This window comes from Neolamprologus multifasciatus, chromosome 7 (genome assembly GCF_963576455.1).
Source record: "Neolamprologus multifasciatus chromosome 7, fNeoMul1.2, whole genome shotgun sequence".
In the NCBI taxonomy this organism is placed as follows: domain Eukaryota; kingdom Metazoa; phylum Chordata; class Actinopteri; order Cichliformes; family Cichlidae; genus Neolamprologus; species Neolamprologus multifasciatus.
Window position 1 is genome coordinate 44962987 of NC_140445.1, and position 20739 is coordinate 44983725.

At 39.6% G+C, this 20739-nt stretch overlaps 1 protein-coding gene across 2 annotated transcripts; it reads right to left on the reverse strand.

Annotated features, from left to right (window-relative positions):
• Window positions 1–2555: 2555 nt before the first annotated feature.
• ampd3b (adenosine monophosphate deaminase 3b) lies at window positions 2556–20327 on the reverse strand. 2 transcript variants are annotated; one of them, XM_085167823.1, is made up of 16 exons: window positions 20082–20327; window positions 18630–18701; window positions 13205–13427; window positions 12916–13078; window positions 12339–12504; window positions 10699–10918; window positions 10452–10581; window positions 10077–10271; window positions 9696–9827; window positions 8288–8451; window positions 8013–8139; window positions 5838–6001; window positions 5635–5755; window positions 4409–4582; window positions 4069–4179; window positions 2556–3329 (listed from the first exon to the last, which is right to left on the reverse strand). In XM_085167823.1, exons 2-16 carry the CDS (start codon window positions 18688–18690, stop codon window positions 3153–3155), a joined length of 2328 nt encoding a protein of 775 aa, XP_085023949.1. In that variant the 5' UTR covers window positions 18691–18701; window positions 20082–20327; the 3' UTR covers window positions 2556–3152. The 2 variants fall into 2 exon arrangements, with proteins under 2 accessions (XP_085023949.1, XP_085023950.1); XM_085167824.1 differs by lacking the exons at window positions 18630–18701; window positions 20082–20327 and adding an exon at window positions 16731–18617.
• Window positions 20328–20739: the final 412 nt, after the last annotated feature.

Below are 20739 nucleotides of genomic sequence, written 5' to 3' on the forward strand. Positions count from 1 at the left end.
TCCAAGGAGCTTTATTTGTCATTCGCATCACATGTTAACATGAGGTAGAACAAAATTATGTACACACGGTCCGGAGTGAAAAGAAACAAAAATAATGAAGAAACAGAAAGTTAGAATAAATAGTGTTTTTTGTTTTTTTTTAACAAACAGAAATGACAAGTAATAAGACAATACAATAAATAATACTATAAGGAGTAAGGAGTGTGGGTATACATATAGGTGTAAATAAATATTTTAGCAGCAAAGGGCATAATGACCAGCATTGATAAAGTGACATAAAACAGAATAGACGCGTTCTCCGGGAGCGTGAGTAGCCGCTGCTCTACTGTGCGCCGCCATGTTGACATCGACATTTTAATGGAACCCAGAATAACCAAATGTTGCTTAAAGTACTACTAAGAGGTGGTTGGGGTTAACTAGGCACTTTATAAAACAAATGCTGATAAATGTTGACATTGCCTTCCTTCGATATGAATGAGAGAGACACAGTTGCACTTTCTTGTAAAGTTTGATAAGTATGACTCTCATTCATATAATTTAAATCATCACTTTGATATTTTGGGAAAGTGTCTTGTTTGCTGTCCAGGGAAAGTCAGATGTCTGTAAATGTAGGACAGCAGTTAGATTATCCTCATACAAAGACTGGAAACAAGGAGAAAAGGCCGGCTGTAGTCAGTGTTATTAAATCATCTTTGAATATGTTATATTTAATTATATCTAATTTGTTTAATATGACTGATTCATGGCTAAGTTGCTTCATGAAGTCCCTGCAGGACTGTTTTCAACTTTTGGACACCATCAGGCTCTTTTCATTCTGTTTGTAGTCTCTGTGCTAAATTTGAGAACTGACTCTGGCCTTGCAGTGAACATACAGACAGTAAATTGGTATTGATCAAATCTTAAACCTCTGGCAAAGAGCAAATAAGCATTATTTCCCAAAACGTCCTATTCTTCCTTCATGTGCAAATCCAAGACACCAAACATACTTGTCGTATTTGCCAGGGCATCTGGACAAGCAGTAAAGTGAAAATTTATGTTCCATCTATAAAGCTGTTTGGATGATCTTGTGGTTACATGACTGTGTGGTCAGGTCAGCAAGTGTTCCAAAAAACTTTAAATTTTCTTAAAGAGCATGCCTGCATCTGAATCTACATAAACCAGTTTCATATTTTTAAACATGCCCTAAAACATAAACTGCTGTGTGGGATGTATATGATGTTGCAACCATGAGGTGGCAGCATTATCCTGCATCGCTTCTGAAAGGAGTCCAAGCATCAGTAAAGTGAGTGAAAAGAAGTGTAATAAAAAGATGCTCACTATTTTGTACTTCATGGATTTGTGTTCCGGTGGACTGGATGCCTATTTTCATTTATATATATATATATATATATATGTATATATATATATATATATATATATATATATATATATATATATATATATATATTTTGTTGTGTTAAAAAGTATAATTTCTGTACAGTCTCCCTTTAATCAAGCCAAGTAATTAGATGTTCAAAACAAAAAAACAACCCCCGTTTAACTGTTACAAGTCAACTCACTACAGTCTGTTTCACAAGTGTGAATAGTTGATGTCATAGCCACTGTCAGTGTGGGGCCTCTGATGAATGTAAAGGCAAAACTCAGAGTCTTCAGTTATTGAGTTTTAAATGGCTCACATTAGCATTGTTCTACAGGTCTGAACAATGGCTGTGTGGGAGGTTCATTTAGGAATAAGAGTAAAAACTACTTCTTCGTGTGGTTTAATGACTGCACATTAAAAAAGGACAAAGGTTATTGAGAATTTAAAGTGATAACATTTGCAAATGGGCTTATGGGGATCATTTTGACCTGTTATTTATTTTGCGTCTGACCTTCAGAGGCCAGAGCTGCTCTGGTAGTTGTCTGCTATGTTGTAATTAAGATACAAAGCTTAAAAAGCTTGTCTTAGTGTCTTTGTATCAACTTTGCAAATTATTATCTAACATGTTGCCTTCAGACTTGGGCACTGATTCATGACTGAAAGTTATTGATTGACTTATCCCTAATGACTAGTCCTTCCACTTGGTTTAGGCTCCAAATTAAATAAATTAAAAAAATAAATTAAAAAGTGAAAAATAAGATTTTTGTTTTTTAACTGAACTTTGTGATAAGGTATTTTAACCTTTCAAGATTTGACGCCCTCAAAAGCCTTCAAAAGTTAAGGTTACACATAAGCTGCTGAGAGACTGTCAGTTTTTTTAATGATTTATTTATTTTTTAAACATCAGCTAGCATTCTTATCAAATTAGTGTCAGATGTTTGGCTTCAAAGAAGATTCAGAAATATTTGCTGACATTATGATCCCTCTTTTGCAATTAGAAATTTGTATTCCTGATCACAACTGTGCCTGCTTCCGCTATCATGATGATAAAACACTCACATGTGTGGAAGGTTTTGAAACCTCTCCCCTTGCATGCCGTGTGCAGGCAGCAGACGATTGCTCAGTTTAAACAGCATCTGTTTCCTCTGTAACTTATTGGCAGGTTGGTTCAAAGAAAGTTCATGACAAACATCTCTGACATTTCTGTAGCCTTTATTTTAGGAATGGAAAACGATTTAAAAATGACATCACATATATAAAAAGAAAATTCTAAACAGTTACATGTTTGCGAGAGTAACACAGGTCTTAAATACAGATTTCACTGTAATGGTTTACCTGGCCTTTCATTAACGTCTGTCAGAATTATGCTCGTGCCTGAAATCCATGCACACGGCATAGTCTGACCCCAAATGTATATTATCTTCAAGCAGAGAACATGCAGAACAAAAATCAGTTGTTGCTTTCTAACTTTTAAACCATTTCCCCCTTCTTAATGTGTCAATCCAATAGCCACATCCACAGTAAACAACTTGCAAAATGAAAATAGACTGTTATTCTGATGAAACGATATACATGCTGACTGGAAGGTGTTACAATCACATTTTCATTTTGTGACATGAGGTCAAAACACCGCCACCTTTACCAACAAGCATCAAATATGTAGAAAACACTGCATTTTTTCCTAATAAGCATCAGGAACCTTTAGAGGGTGTTTAAAAGATTGTGCTGTCTAGCCTGTGCCCCTTTATCCCTGTGTGACATATCCAAGCACAGTTTGTGTTGGTGTGTTCGGTCACTGAGCTGAACTGTGGCCGAACTCGGTTTTCACTGCGTCCACTAGAAAACTGAGCTCATTGCACAGAGTCTCGTGGCGATAGGCCATGCGGATTTGTGCTACATTTGTCCGCCTGATGTCATTGCCGTCTGGTCCATCCTGTAGGTAGTTGGGCCCAATGAAGTGTTTCTTCTCCTATAGGGAGCACGGTTAAAAAGATGTAGGTTGGAAAGTTGCAAATAGATATAATATTTTCCAGATATAACTCATTGTGGGGTTTGGATTTCATAAAAAAAAAAAGAGATTGCACAGAATAAATATGCAGTCAATGAAGTCAGTACTATTAGACTGTCAGACATTATCTTGTCTAGCTTTTCAGTGGTAATAGGATCGGTACTAATGTGAAGGACATATTTTAGGGTTCTTCTTGGATGTGCCGATTGACATTTTTGTGAGCAATAAAGTTTTCGAAAGAAATTATTGGAATATTGTAGAATTTTGGGAAATTAGTTAGCTTTCAGTAAGTCTGCACTGCCAAGTCAGTTTGAACTTCAGGGCATGAACTGATCTTTTATTAATAATAAAAAGTCATCCAGCTCCTGAAGAAGCAAAGCAGCAGCAGACCATCACACTACCACCTTTATATGTGACTGTTTGTATAAAGCATTTTTTTTTTTTAATGAAATGCTGTTTGTTTTACACCAGAAGTAACAGGATTTCAAACTTCCAAAAAGTACTGATTTTGTCTTTTTAAACAACCCTGGCAGCAGATCAACTTGAGTTCATGTTTAATACAAAAGTTTGGGACAAAAAAATAAAGACATTTTTATTTTATCTATTATTTTATCCATTGTATCTGTTGTATCAAACACATCATTTTACAATAAGGACTTTTAAAGAGAGCATCCCCCAAGCACAAAAGGTCTGACCTTACCTCATGTGAGAGGCCACTCTGCACAACACTGTTCCTGGCAATCTCACACAAATCACAAGTGCTCAGCTTCCACAGCTGAGCTGCAATGGCATACTCCTCCATCAAGGCCTCCTGAAATGTTTCAAAAAACTGATATTAACAAATGAAATGTTATGATTAGGCTGGCAGGTCTATTTCTACAGCACCCTTCAAGAAGAGAGAAATTTCTTGTATTTCTCTGTGCACCACATACTGACAGTGATTATTCAATTAGTCTCACAGACGTCACCAGACTGGAGCAAATTACTGTGATCAAAGTGACTGTGAAAAGGTAAATAAAATATTCTCCTGTGTTTCTGACCTTGGTGTAGTGGAACTGCATGGGATCGTCGGTGGACAGGGACACACACAGGCCCTTGTGCAGAAACTCTCTCAGGGGGTTCTTGGAGTACTCCAGGAACAGGCTGTTGTTGCTCAGTGGAGACATGGCAATTGGGACCTGGGCCAGGTAGTATAGATACTGCAACACTGGGCTCTGGTGAGGAGACACAACACAGTAATGCGAATAGAACAATTTTGTTTTGTTATTTTCATCTTATTTGTGGGAAAACTTAATGAAATTACAAGCAGAACAAGTAGAAGTTCAAGGGAAACGTTTTGTAGATGGTGCAGACACGCAAGTCTTCCTAATTATAAGACGTTATTCAAAACTAAGCGTTAAATCAATATTGACTTTCTCATCAAAATTCAAAAGGTTTTTGTCCTGCAAAGTTTTTGAGTTGTCATATTGTCTTTTTTCCTTGCAGATGTGCATAAGTAGATGACAAGATGTTTAAATGATGCTTTTAGAAACCATATCTTATGTTATGACACAACAAACCTTGGGCTATGGAGCCCAGAAGATGGCAGCACTCCCCTCTCTCTCTGTGACAGAGAAAAAGCTTTAAACATGCACTCTGGAAAGTGCTTGTATGGAAGATGTGTCCATGTAAACTGACATAACTGACTGGAGCAACATGTAGCTACATTCTTTGCACAGGCATTTGGATGTTAAGGGCTGCAGCGCTAATCTTAGCAACACTTGTCATACTAATCTAATGTCGTCCGTGTGCAATAATGCAATGTGTTCCAAATTTGAGCAGTATTGAAAACATGATGCAATTATTAGAGAATGTGATTAACTGTTTTAAATCTTTCCTACATATTTATACATGCAGTGTTTAACCTCATCTGTTGGCTGTTTATTTTTCTCTTAACATTTAGTCGGATATTATATTACACAGCAGGAACTTCTCTGGTGTTTAGACATCAACTGGATGGTAAATGGTATTCTACCCAACACATCTTACTTAAACAAGCTCTTTTTATTCTCCTATGAGCACATTGGAGAGGGACTTGGGGTCCTGAAATGAAGCTTAATGCAAAGCTAAAATGTGACAGCTAAAAACAAGCACTCGTGTGGATTAGCGTGTCACTGCTCGTTACTGATGGACCTGTTTGCAGAAAATATCATCTGCCGGCATCTTGTGCCATCAGCAAACACAAGACGCTGAGTATCAAACCTCAATATGATTTTAAGGTTTTAACCTTCTTAAGGTTGAGTCCATGGGAGATGTTGTCAGCTGTCAGGAAGGCGGAGACAAGATGAGTGATGGAACCCGCCTCTCCACAATGGGGACGGAACAGGAAGGTGTTCAGTCCTCTTTGCCTGTAGAACGGTCCATAATTACTTTGTGCACTACTACATGGAAACCACGTAGCATTAAATGAGATTAATGGGCAGGGCTTACTTGCGGAGGTTGTTGAGAACCATTATGTTGGCATACATGTAGAACAGATAATAGGTGTAGGGAGGATTGTCATCTGTGGTCCATGCCTCAGGCTTCGGGCTCTTGTAAGAGAACATGTGGTCGCTGTGTTTAGATTCGTCATCCACGCTGTCAAATCCCGTCACCTACAGGAAAACAGATTCTCATCAGCACATTTGCAAAACATAAAGTATATATAACACAACACTGAAATGAACGGACAGACGTGGATACATTTGTTTCCTTGCAGTTTATTGAAACAATGAATCATTTCAGTGGAATTCACCAAAACGAGCTCCAAAGTTTCTAAGAAAATGTCCTTTGGACTGAGGAGAAAGACCTGGAGCTTTTTAGCCACCCACATCAGCTCTTTGTTGAAAGGAAAAATGAACCCTTATAAGAGAAGAACACCAAGACTACTGTGAAACATGTAAGGGGATGCTTTTGTTTTGGGGCAGCTTTGTTTCATCTGACACAGGAAACATATAATCTGGGCAGAGCACAATGAAGTCTAGAGAGTACCAAAGCATGCTGGTGTGAAAAATACTGCTCAGTGTCAGAAAGCTCAGCCTCAGTCGCAGGTCATAGATAATGACCCAATACATGCAGCTAAAAGCATGTATAGCTGGGAATAAAACTTTGGACTATTCTTAAATGGCACTCCATGAGACAGGATCTTAATCCTATTAAGCATCTATGGAAACATCTGAAAGTGCAGTGTGGAGTCAGCATCCTTCAAACATGAGAGAGTGGGCCAAACTACCTGTTGTTTGGAAATGCAGACGTCTTATTGTGAAGTACAGAGATCACTTGTTGGTACTGATGGCTGCAAAAGGTGTTGCCACAAAGTATTATATTAAGGCCACCACCTTGTTTTTTGTCCTGCCATTTTCATTTTGTTAAGTAGCATAAAATAATCATCTGATTCTTCTGTAAGCTGATATAAGAATCAGATGATTATGTTTTTTGTTTATTTAATTGTGGAAAGGTACCATTACATTTTTTCATGTCTGTATATGGCTGCTATTGCACATTAAAACTTCTAGTGATGGGTCATTCGCGAACGAAATGGCTCTTAGAGCCGACTCTTTGAAGTGAACGACGCGAGCTGGCTCCTTATTGGGAGCCGTGAGTTTTTTTTTTTTTTTTTCTTTCTCTCACCCTCTCTCTCGCCCTTTTTTCCGCTAAACTCCGCACGCGCGGCCTGTACTTTGAGCTGGGCAGAGGGGGGAGGGGCGTTAGTTACACTCGCAGCAGCACAGGAACAGAGCCAGAGAGAAAGAGAGCGAGGGACAACAAGTCACATTAGAAAGGTATAGTAATCATCCACTATTTTCAGTTGCAGATGATAAAGGATTCAGAAATCATGCAGGCCCATATGACAGAGAATGTGCATCTTCTTTTTGTTTTAATATTTTAATTTATATTTAATTGTGTTGTGGTTTGCAGTGTTTTGTTTTGTTTCATGTTAAATTTGTTTAAAAGGAAAAAGCTGAAAATGTAAATAGTTGTTTTTTGTATTATATGATTTATTTATTACATTTTATGTGGAGTGAATAAATAAAGTATATTTATGGTGGCCCTTAGAGACAAAGCATGTACAAACTCCAAACCACGTAAAAACTCAGAATCACGTAAAAAAGACAACAGAAGTGCTCCAGGATGCAGGGCGCAGTGTTGAGCTTTTGTTACCTAGTGGCTACACAAGCCAGGAAGTATCAACAACCGGATTTGGTGTGTGGTAGTAACAGGTAAAATAATTTTTTTTTAATTATTTGAATAAATATGAGTGCTTATCTATAAATACACAAACAATACACACATGCTTTCAATTGTGTAATTTAAGTGATCTGGGTAGCTCTGTTTTGGAAGTTCAGTTAACGCTAGAAATGTGTTTTAGAGTTTGTACGTGCTTTGTCTCTAGGGGCCATAAATAAACATATATAAATAAAACCACTTTTTTTACATTAGTAATTCCTTTTCTGCATAATTTTATATTATTGTTAATGATTAAATAATTAAAGCAACAAAACAACCTGAAGAGCCGGTTCAGAGCCAAAAGAGCCGGCTCTTTTTAGTGAGCCGAGCCGAAAGAGCCGGATCTCTAAAAAAAGCCGGAAATCCCATCACTAAAAACTTCTCCCTTTTGACACTTACATATTTTAAGAACACGTGGACTGCTTTGTGCTTTTGAGGGTTGATTGTAGCCTCAAAGAGGGGGCGGAACACATTCTCCAGTATCTTGGCAAAGCTTGGGATTAATTTCTTTGACTTGAAAATATCACTGCAAGACAAGATGAGCAAATTTAACCCATCTTTCTGCATATGACATAAACATTTTACAGTTTGTTTGCTTATTGAAAACAGCTGACTGAGAAGTGTAATTATTCAGAACCCAATTATGCTGGATTTAGCCTTCAGTTGATGCTTACTAAATCCTGGGCACTTGGATCATCCATCTCATGTTGGGCGAGTGGACCTTATGCTGGATGAACCATGTCGCTAGGCTCTCCCACTCGCTCGCAGAGCGGCCGTAAATTGACAGACGGGGCTCGGCATGTTGGTATTTGCTCTCCTCCAGCTCCGCGGCGACTTCCTGAAACGGATAACAAACCACAGGAAGAAACAGGATGTTTCTTGATAAAGCAGAAGTGACTAGTTGTAACTGCTCAGTGGACGGATATGGCAACACTTTGTGTCTGTGCTGTTTCCAAGTTTCAGCAAAGTGCTTTTTACTGCATATTCCAAAGCATCGCTTAGATGAGCAGCACTACCAGTGCGTGTGAGGCATATATATATCTTATTCCAATTCATCATGAATATGACTCAAATCTTTGTACGTGTAGCAACATTTGATTGTATCAAAATGTCACAGTGACTCAGCATGCACAACACCAGCGCCTTAATAAGTAAAAGCAGCTTTGTGGAATTTAGCCATTGTTCATTTGATTATTTATGTTTGGGCTTTTTCCACAGTGATGTCATAATGTCTAGAAAAAAATATGGGAACAAAACTGGGAACATCCTGAACATATGATGGGATGGTGGCCTGTACTTCATTGCTTTAACTGTAGCCAGTTTATATCCAGGTCAATTTCCTCCTTTTCTGTGGGATCAGTTCAAGTTGTGCTGATAAAAATGTCAATTGTAGTCAAACAACAGGCTACAGTTTCAAGTTTAAACATGAGTAAATGCACTGTTTCCCACACATAGGCTTTATTAGGTCACGCCTCATATTTGTTGGCTTGCTTTAGCATCTTGTATTTTTGTATATCTTTTGTCTGAATGGGAAAAAAAGGCCTTCATGCTTTCCGTGACAGCTGGCTCTACTAACTAGTTGTCCTCATTATTATTCAGCTGCTAACAGGATCTTGTAAAGCTCAATATGAGGCTGTAGCTCTCATTGGTAGTGCTTGTTCTGCACTGTAGATCAACTGGCACACTGAGACTGCAAACCAGGACAAGAACTGTACATCTGTAGCTCTAAATGAATTTATACTTAATAGAGATTCACTTGAGAAGTGGCTGATAATGTCCTTCAGTTATCTGTCTCAAAGAGACTGACAGAAGAAAAGTATAAATGTCATTATTTAATTGTCGAATTACATCTGTGCCTCCTATTTTGTCACCATCTGGATCTGTTTCAACATGAATAATGTAAAGTAGTTCCTTTTTTGTTCTCCACCTTGGCTATTTACCTGCACGCACGTGTGTCAAACATGACAGGCCAAAACAAGAGCAAATAAATTCTGCATGTAGTTTGATGCCTTTACATAATTTCAGTTTAGCTACAGCTAAGCAGGCCTTCAAGTGGTGTTAGCGCTTTAACTCATACTATACCTTAATGAGACGTGCAAAGTATTCTCCTTTGATGTAGTTGTCCGCTTTCAGGTAAATCTCCCGCAGCTCGCTGGCCCCCACAGGGTTGTATTTTGAGTTGAACTTATCAAACCGATGAAAGGTTTGCCTTCCCTAGAAGAATAATTGATCGGTCAGACAGTGAGGCTCATGCAGCGCAGTGGCGATCACAACATTTTCATTTCATTAAAGGGACTGCAGTAGAAATTAACAGGAACTGTTAAGCTGTTTGTAAAGATAAACAACCAAACGGTCATTTATAGTCACTGAGTTATTGCCTCAACTGTTTGCATCAAGGACAATTTCTATTTATACAAGGTAATGCTGACATAGGAACAAGTAGAAAGCTTTGAGTTCTCTTACAGCGTGCACGTCCAGAGAGTCTACAGTGAGGTCGTACGGGTCCATGTGGAGGCTGTCAAAGACTTCCTTGAGTGTGAGCTTCTTACTGCCTTTTTCCAAGACCACTCGATCTGCTTCAGTCTGGTATGTGGTCTTTATGAATCTCAGCAGATGCTTCTGGTTCATGCAAGCGGCAGCATGTATATGTGTATCCACCTGTGTTTGACACAAGTCAGACAGTGGCACGGGGTTTACTGGACAACTCACAGCATCCCTATAAAGTGATATTTATTTATACTGAGAGCACTAAAGTTATGAATAGCTTCTGCTCTAAGTGCGTCAGCCCCTCTCCTCTGTCTGGGGCATCGCAGACTGAGCAGAAAGATTTCAGCCAACCTTTCTAACGTTGTAGAAGTCTCTGTGTGGGACTCTTTTCAGCTCTTTTAGCTCCGCCATTTCATTCAGCATTTCATGCAGGTAGAATTTGGAGCCCAGGAAGTTCAGCCGTCTGTGGCAGTAGGATTTTCTGCGAAGCAAAATAACGAAACAGTTACGAGTAAAATGTAATAAATGTCATTCGGTATCAGTCAAAAGGTTCGTAATGTCAATCTGTTAGAAATATTGACTAAGCTTTTGCACTCACGTTGGGCCGTCAGCTATCATTGCAAGTACATGGCTCAGGTCTATAGCAAAGGTCTCGAGGTCGGGGTAAGGAAGGCTGTAAGCTTGCTCCTGTTTCAGGGCCTCAGCACTCTCATAAACATGAATTATACCATCCTTTATCTGCAGCTCATAGTTCAGGTCTTCAGGAATACCCTCCATGGAGTATGGGTCCTCCCCTTCATGGGGGTAAGGAAAGATGTCTGCAGATGATGACAGCAGCTCAATCAGAAGTTATTTGCAAAAACAGTCACTCTCTGAAGTGTTGGTTATAGAATAAAATGTAAAAAGTTTAAAGTGTATTTTTCCTTATTTTCTACCACATACAAATATACTGTTAAATTAATAATTGCTCCTATTGAATACTGGCAATTTTAAATAAGGATGTCAGCCTCATCAAAGAGAGCAAATATCCTTAATACCTTCATTTCAGGCTCAAAGCCCTGGCCACACACCTGTTATTTAGACCTTCTGTTTATGAGGGAGATCCAATCAGAAGAAAGACTGTGTGAGGGCAGGTAAAGGAGCTAAGATGGCTTGTTTCACACATTGAGATGTACCCAGGTGCTGAGATAAAGAAGTATTGTTTTGAAGTGTGCAAAATCATGCAAAGCTTCTCTGGTGAAGTGTAAGAATACAAAAAAAGGAACTGGAAATGAGTCGAATAGACCTCTGACATTTGAATGAAATGATGGCTAGTACATAATTCCAACTCTCCAAGTCTTTCTCTTGACTCATTTGAGGTCAGTTTTTTAGGCTCTGCGTCAGGCATCGCCCAATCAGGTTTGAGCTCTGATATTTCCATGCTTGTATAACCTTCCCAGTGTATTCAGGAAGGGTGAAATTATACAGTATCTTTTATTTATTTTTCACTTAAACCTAAACTTTGGCTTTTAATTATGACTGAGTTTTGTTTTGTTCTCTTTGTGTGTTTGTTTTACTTTTTAATTTGTACAGCAAGTAACAGCAAGTGATTGAACTTAACCTTAAATGTATCAAAATGAGCAAAAATTATAACAAAGAGTAAGATAATTTAAGGCCGGTAAACTTTATTACACTGGAGTTATATTTAAGACTGTACGTTTTCTTTATCTGTTGTCTGGAATATTTTCAGGTTCTGTTTCTGACGACATTATCTGTTGTCAGAAACAGGCTGACTGACCTTGGCTCACAGACACTTCACACCATCTCTGGCACACATACAGAGAGGTCTTAAATTAGCTCTGCATAGAATAGGTGGCACACAGTAAGTTTTATCTTTATCTCCAATACACAACTAAACATCAAATCATTAGTGAGTTGTTTAAACTGGTCTGAGCACTTTTATTGAATATTGGAGTTGGCATCCATCGTAAGTTTAATATTGTTTCTGCTCTCTGTGTGAATTGTTTGAGGAACTGAAACCTGAACCCTTAATATTAATGGCCTTGCTCATTTTCCTCTCCATGTTGGAGTATTTCATTGGTTAAACAGCTGAGCTGGTTAAATACCTGCACTTGCACATGTTGTACATAACCTCTTGCTGTGTGTGTGAGCGAGTAGATGGAAAATTACAAAACGTGCACTTTTACAGGAAGATTAAATTGGACATTTTTGACACCAAAAAGGAAAAGTTTAGTAAACCTGGCAGGACTTCATCCTCTTCTAGCCACCTCTCATTTTCAGCATTTCGCAGGAACAGGGCAGTGATCCTTGGAAATCGGTGGTAGGCCAGCCTGGAGTACTTCTCTCGGATGAACAGGGCTTTGAGGAGACCCTTGGCTGCTTGCTCATAGTCCTCAACTGTGATCTGGAAACATCGTAAGGTTGTTAATTTTTGACTTTTGTTTGTGTTTAACCACGGTGTCTTAAAGGTTCAAGATGGCCTTTAAAGATTGCAATAATCTATTTAAACTATGGCACCGAGCTAAATGAAGGATCTCTCCTGTTGCCCTGTCAGCTTACAGCCATGAATGAAGTTTTAACAAGAAAAGAACAACTGTCATGTTTTTCTTTTTCTTGTGTGAAAATGTCATTTTATAAGTATAGAGTGGATCGACTTTTTAATTCTGGGCAAAAATATGTCTCTCATAGGCCAAACATGCATTTTACCACATCATTGGTCTGAATTTAAAAATGAGTTGTTTTTTATGGTATATTTCCTCACTAGGCTGTGGTCCATCTTTTATATTTCAACATATGGACTATTCTCGTTGATTACCCCTGCACAGTAATCTCCACTGATGGTAACTCTCTGGAAGTCTGGGTAGGAGTCTGAAGGCAAAGATTCAGCAGTGGCGGGTGTTTGCGCTGGGGTAGTTGTCCAATCAGGAGGCATCTGTAAAGATACCGACTGTGACCGCTTCAACTTGAAACTCTTCTTCCTAGTTACACAGAGGGAAAAGAAGCAAGCACTATTTATGCTGAGCATTTTTTGATGGTTTTATTTGTTCTTTTTTGGCTATCCAGAAAGAGAGACATGTTCAGTTAAGCATGTTTCTAATCCATACCTCTTAACTGACTCCTGAGACTGCTGTTCAGCCATCTCCTTTTGCAGCTCCTTCTCTCTAGTCTCTTTCAGACCAATGGGACAGTCTTCTGGGACAGTGAACAGAGCCAGAGTATCCTTGCTGTCTTCCTCCTTCAGAGCAAAGGCGTACACCTTCTCTGCCATCAGACGAATCCTCTCATCCACCTCGTGTATTGACACTTTTGGGAAAAGGCGTGGTAAATCTGAAAAAAATTGAGAACATTTTTTTAGCGACTACCTGTATTTTTCTTACCAGTAAAAGTAGTGTTTAAAAATTTAATCTAATCATATTTCAGAATGCTTCTGTCATTCCAATGCTGGTCATTATTAGTCGGAGTGGAGTTATGTCATAATTATGTTTGAAATCTAAAATGGAACAAAATACTGACATGTTATGTCTCATAAACGGGTTTAAATATGGGAGTGCTTAAAGAAGAAATAACATTATGTTAGTAATGACAGTAAACATGAATACCAGAAACATAATCCGGAGTGAGGACGGTTGGTTGTGGGGCTGTTTTCCAGCTTCCCATTTCAACACACAGACCAGAGAACGTGTCTTGAGTGGTGTTGGAATTAAATAATTTGCAGTGCCTCAATAATGCTATGCTTTTTTATTAATAAGTGTTATAAAGTCATATAGTGTAGTATTGAGTGGACACAGCCCTGAAAAATAAAGGCATTAGATCATGTGTCCTTGGGGAGTAGAAAGCTGTAGACGCTCGCTCACACTTGCCTTGGAAAAAGTAGATAAGAGGGGACCATCTCTAGTGGAAAGTTACTGAGACACTGTTGTTTAGACTAGAATAAGAGAGCTTCTGTAATAAAACTGTTAGGGGCGCACCACCATTTTGAGATCCGCGGCAACGTGTCATGCAGGACGCATCTCCCTTCTAGAAGTAATGTGAAAGAGAAATAAAGTGTTAAATGGTCTACTGAGCAGTGTTTTGTCTTCCATCGAACGCCTCCGAGGAATCAAAAGAACTCGGTAAAGTGTTGATCGTTAACAGTGGCTGACTCGTGTTTCAGTGCTTGCTGCCAGTGCAACAGGTAAGTTACAGTAAACAAATTTGTGTGTCCAAGTCTGGCCGCGTGTTCTGAGAGCACACCGCACTGAGGACGGTATGTGACAGCAGGAAAAGCAACAACACTGAAAGCTCCTGCTTACACAGTGCACCTCTGTCGGTGCATCGCCGCGTGTTAATTAGATGTGACTGAAGTGCTGTGATATAAGCAAGATATATTTATGTAGGAAATATCATGTTGATGGAACTTGTGAAACCAGAGCTGCGTAAACGTTTGCAAAACAAAAATGACATAATGATTCGTGAGGTTGTATTTTTTTTTATTATTATTTATGGTTGTCATCATCCTTACTGGTATATTGTGACACCATTAGTTTCATGTTTATTTTGTAATAAGTAATATACAGTCAGCGGGCACTTCATTGGGTTGCACCTCGTTCCAGGTTGGAACAACTTTAACTCTTTGTGGCATGCATTCAACAAACTGCTGGAAACATTCCTCAGAGATGCTATGAAGCCAGGTTCCCTGTCAGATTGAGGTCCGGGGACTGTGGAGGCCGTTTGAGTGCAATGTGGTCAAGAAATGAGTTTGGGATGATGTGAACTCTGTGACATGCTGCACTATCCTGCTGCAAGCAACCATCAGAAGATGGTACATTGTAAACTTTACACTGTAATACAGGCATTGAAATGGTCAGCATTTAAACGCATTACTGTTTAAAATGTAGTGTTTCAGTAATGATAAGTTGTGCCACATCATTACTCCACCACCACTACTTTGACCCACTGATCCAAGGCAGGATAAATTGGTGCTTTCATGGTGTTTATGCTAAAAACCTGAGACAGACCAGGCAACATTTTTCCAGTCTTCTGTTGTCCACTTTTGATGACCATGTGTGAACTGTAGCCTCAGTTTCCTGTGGCACCTGGTGTGGTCTTATTTACTGTTGGCTTCCTATCAGCCTGTAGCAGTCTGGCCATTCCCTGCTGATTTTGCCCAGAGAACTGCCGTTCAAACCATCCTCTGTAAACCCTACAGATATATGTGAGGGAAAATCCCAGCAGAAAAGTGGCTTCAAAAATACTCGCCTGTCTGGCACCAACAAACGTGCCACATTCAAACATGTGGAAAAGCACAGCTGTTGAAGTTTATATTATCATTGCTGCTGCAGTTTGCCCTGGGAAGTCCGTCTTTCCTTATTTTGACATTTACCATGTAATATTATCAGAAGGTTAGTTCAGGCTCATGCAAATATTGATTGGCTTCTGTTACATTGTTTTAGGTTTGCAAGGGTGCCAGACTTGATACAGGTCTGCTATTGAATGGTAGGCATCAGTAACGTACATTCAAGAATCTTCAGACAGATATCCTGTATGTAGTTCACAGGATTTTTCCAGTCTCGTAAATGGAAAGGAAATATTTGACCCCGTTGTTAGAGCAGCAGTCATGAGCATGCCATCATTTTGGTTCTCAAGGCTTTTTGGTGGGAAACAGTCAAGTTTATTTGTATTAATGCATGACATGCTATTTCTGAACTCAGGACCCCCTGATCTTGTATTTTCAGCAGATGAATGACAGCAGATTGGTTTTCTATTTTTTAATAGCTTCTCCCCCTTGTTTAATTCCCACAGTGTGACAGCTACTGTTGCTACCCAACATCCCATCATCAGTTGAGATTTTTGGATATTCTGATCACCGTGTCATCACTGTGGATATTAACGTTGCAGTCCATGGGGGTCACTGGGACACATCCAGAATATATCCGTGTGAGGATACTGGAATCAACAAGCACACGATAGCACATGCAGCTCCAGTGTATCAGATGCCAAACTTCTTAGCTGCACACTGCATCCCTACTGGTTTACACAACACTCAGTCTGAAACCTCTGAGTGATCTGGAATTCTTCACAGATGATACCGTTAACATTTGCCCTCACACTGACACGCTTGCTGCCTGTTCCTTGGCTAGCACATTTTGGGAGCTGCTGTTTCTGATGAGCCTTTCAGCATGTGTACTCTCTCCATGCTGGAACAGCTCAACAGTCTCTTGGATGACCTTGATGTATTACAACCCCCCAGTTATAAAAACCTAACATTCACAAATCCTCTGACTATGTTGGAAACGTCAATTAAACTGAAATTCTGAAATATTATAATAAAATTTCAATTTTGGAATGATTTTTAAATTTTCAGTGTGTTACACAAAAAGAAAAAAAATCAATAAAATGTGCCAGTATTTCAAAATACTCACTTATAGTATATATAAATATCCACCTGTTTCCTCAGCTAAAGACTGCTGTACTTATAGCATCACTCAGAAAGTCAAATCTAGCTGCTTCTGTGCCTCAGGCAGTAGCCACTGAATAAACATCTTTGAAACTCTTCTTTGAAATTACTCTTTGAATAGTTGTCATCACATTTCATAGTCTTTTTTTAATAGAAACATAAAATCAGTAGGGGTAGCACTATCTGTCTCTTACCTTCTGTCGTGATTTGGGCCATGTTTGGCTCTTTCAGTCTCTGCCTGTTGAGTCAGGTATTTCAGCTTTCACGTATCTGGTTCTGTCTCTTGTGGACCCCTTACCTCTTAGCTTTGGCACCGCCACTTCTACAGGTATGGCACTCAGTGGCAGGACTTATAAAACAGCTGAGTGCTGCTGACACAACACCTATGTAAACTGTTCTGAGTTCTGGTGACTGTATATTTCTTGTCTCTGTGATGCTTCTCTTCAGGGTTTTCTCTCTGACTGACTCTGTCGGGCTTTGCTCTGCTGTTTATTTGGTCCACTGCCTGTATGTATGATGCAGCTGCTAGTTGTTGTTGTTGTATTGAGTGTCCTTCTATCTCTATTTTAGGGTATTGAGCGCGTCAGGGTAACATGGGGTGCTAATGCAAGCTGGTATGTCACAACTGGCTGCTAACATGTGAGCTCTGATCTGTGATATGGGGCAGTAGGACAAAAAGTAAGTACTGGCAGCTACAGTCACGGTGTTTACCATGTAAACACTAAAGTAAGGGGGAAAAGCCATCAAACCTAGCTGGCCCTGTAGGAAAAAGTAATGGTCTCCTCTTGCTAAATTATTAATGAACTGTGAGTAACAGACTTCTTGGAAAACTGAGTTCATTTTCACGAGCCACACCCAGGCGTGACAACAGCCAGACCTGCTGAACCAACAAATCAATTATAGAGGTATGTTAGCAGGCTAGAGACCTCAAATTTAAAGAAACTCAAGAACAAATGAGAAACAAAATGACTGGCATCTATCAGTCCAGAAAGGGTTACAAAGCAATTTCGAAGGTTTTGGGACCACAGTGAAAGCCATTATCCACAAATGGAGAACACTTGGAACAGTGGTGAAGCTTCCCAGGAGTGGTCAGCCTACCAGAACTGCTCCAAGAATGCATCGACAACTCATCCAGGTGGCCACAAAAGATCCCAGAACAACATCCAAAGAACTGCTGGCCTCACTTTCCTCAGTTAAGATTTGAGTTCACGTTTCAATAATAAGAAATTGGGAGAAAGAAAGAAAGAGTTCCAGGTGAAAACCACTGCTGACCAAAAAAGGCTCATCTCACATTTACCAAAAAAGGCCTTTTAGGTATTTTAAGACAAGATATTCTGTGGATTAATAAGAACATTATTCCCCGGTCAAGTTGTTGTGGTAGTGTCATCTGGACTTGTTTCCTACTTTAGGACCTGGAGCTTAGCTGAAGCTCTTGGGTTATTGTGGCGTGAATAAGGCACGGCAGGATCACAGGATGTTGCTTTGAGCCATTTTTATTTGCTGCGGCTGCAGCTCACAGGCTGCCATCCGCACATTCAACACACCACAAAAATCCACCAGCAACTGAGTCCCCGTGTTTTAACAGGCGGGCGTGATTACGGATGCCGTGCAGGTCAGTCCGCATGGCACCGCCGACCACGCCTCACCAGAGTTATGCAGCCACACAATGATCCAAAACACACCAAGTAGTCCATTTTACATACTATTAGAGATCATTCATAAAAGCATTTGTGTAGCAAAGAATCTGAAGAACACGAGTATGAACTTTACTGCAGTAAAAGGAAGCACATTGCTGGTAACAGTCCATCTTTGTATGCAAATTATTTAGTGGTTTGGTTAGTTGGATTCATCTGTTTACTGCCCTCATTTTTAGCACACCTATAAGGAGCGCACACTGTTCAAAAAAGCCACTCAAGGTTGCAGACAGCAGACAGTTTAACTTTAAGTGGTGTGTGAACAGATGCGTGATAAACCGTCTAATAGCTGCATTTGAATACGTGGGAGTGAGACGAATGCCTGTGTTAGTTTAGTGAGATCGCTTTTTGTTGTGCTTTTGTATATTATGTTTGTCGTGCATGGTTTTATTTACTCACCCTTTCCCATGCATGGTGTCGACTGTTGCTTCAAAAGGGCCATGTTGATTTTCTTACTCATTTTGAGTTGATCTAGAAGAAACAAAGCTTTAATAAATAACACTGCACACATATGTTGTTCAGTAAGGCAGCATTTACTCAAACTTGACATAGGTTAAAGGTGTCATTTAATGACTCCTAGCAAAGCAGTACAGCCTTATCTCGCATCACAATCCCTTCTTCCTTGCCTTTGTTTGCTAGTGTGACGGTCACACCCAGAGTCACACCCCGAGGACCATGATTTTACACAACTTTGACTTGACTGTTTGAGTTATCGTAGTTTTTGAAATGCTCGTGTATCATGCTCCGATTTAACTTGGAATTAGTTGAAAGGAAGTCAGTGAACTGGAAAGTGGGGAGGTTTGCGTCAGGAAGGACAAAAAGTCTGTGACAAGTCAAACATGGAGATCATCAAGAATGAGATTTCCATACCGGAGCGTCTCTGGTACTGTTAGCGGACAGGGTGAACATGCAGAGTTGTGACAGGAGGATGCTAGGGATAGTGTGAAGTGGAGGAAAATGATCCAATGTGGCAACCCATGAAGGGAGTAGCCAAAAGAAGAAGTTGAAATGCATTACTTGTATTTGGAGTGTTCACATTATGTTAAAAAGAGGAAAGTTTTAGGGATATGATAGGGAAATGATATTCTGACAACTTGGTACTTGTGGGAAACTTGTCGTTGCCACAGTGTCTTCTTTGGAGTGCATGAACTATTCTTATGCCATGCATAAGCTCATCAGTGTCATTTGACTAGATCTGTATCACGGGTTCGTGTCTTTCTAGGGTGTAACGCAGTCTTGTATTTATTCCTCTACAACAAAGGAAACAGAATGAATACCGCCCAGACCTGTTTTTAAGGCAATTAGTTGGCATCTAGTTTTGTTTGGGTTTTTTCCATTTATTTTTGTATTAGTTAACTAAGACACATGTTGGTACCTGTTGGGAAATGTGTGGCTGCCGCACTTGATCAGACTTGTTTTGGACTGTGTTGTAAAGAGAGCAAGAATACATCCACAGACATGCTGTGAATTCAACATTAGGAGCAAAGTTTCAGAATAAAAGAAAAAAGGAAAAAAGAAACATTTTGATGTCAGGCAGCAGTTTTAATGTTGAGCTAACAGCTAACTGTTGCCTTAAAAAAAGTTTGACTGTGCCTTAAGATTGCAGTTTAAGATATATCATTTATTTTGTTTTAATACCTACAGATTCTCACTCCTTTGGAAGCCAAAAAAGCAAAAAGAAAAAGAAATAGAAATATGCACCTTCATATTAAGATATTTAATCTATATGCAAACTATATCTAGGTATGTTTGCCAGAGCTCACCATGCAAATGAGGTAAGTGCTGATGATGACATAAAGTTAATATAAACAATGGAAACACAAAGAATCATTATGAGTGCCGTGTACTTACTGTTGGCAGGGCTTTGCACAAAGCTAAAACGTCCTGGGACTGTAGAGACCGTTGTCAGGTGTCAGCAGACTGAAGCCTTGTCAGTGCAGGTTCCAGCAGACACTGGGCTGCTTCGGGCTGTCACTGCCGGGTTGAAGTATGAAGGAGGTACAAAGTTGGTGTTGCAAACAAGGAAGTAATCTGCATCAGTGTTGTTTGGCAGTAGAGGAAGTGCAGGAGGAAGCGTTTGTATGAACAAGCAGTTCTGTGTCACTTTTTCAAAGCCTCGAGACTTCATAAGCCCCACCCCTCTTTGTCAACTTAAGTTGTATGTGTAATTCACTGGGCTGGCGACAAGTCACCGTCTCCTTTTAGGGTATTTGATTAGAGAAAGTGTGTGTGTGTGTGTGTGTGTGTGTGTGTGTGTGTAGGTGTGTGTGTGTGTGTGTGTGTGTGCGCGCGCGCGCAAATATAAACAAACATGGGGAAGTGACTTTTGTTTTCTATAAAAGGATTGCTTTCTCCACCACTTTGAAAAGAGAAGTAAATTTTGACAAAGTTTTTTTTTTTAATTTTTTATTTAAGGTTCCTGTGACCAAGGTCAAGATGTTCTATCCTGACCTTGTCAACAGAGCACTGATATATAAGGACCCCTGATTTAGAAATGATTGTGGTGGTG

Excerpts from the sequence above, each read along its gene's own strand:
- ampd3b (XM_085167823.1), bottom strand. The coding sequence starts at position 18,690 with ATGAGTAAGAAAATCAACATGGCCCTTTTGAAGCAACAGTCGACACCA. Across the intron at positions 10,919-12,338 it reads AGAGGATGAAGTCCTGCCAG|ACATCTTTCCTTACCCCCAT; the intron begins GTTTACTAAACT and ends CATCATCTGCAG. Across the intron at positions 8,140-8,287 it reads ATCCAAGTGCCCAGGATTTA|TGATATTTTCAAGTCAAAGA; the intron begins GTAAGCATCAAC and ends CTTGTCTTGCAG.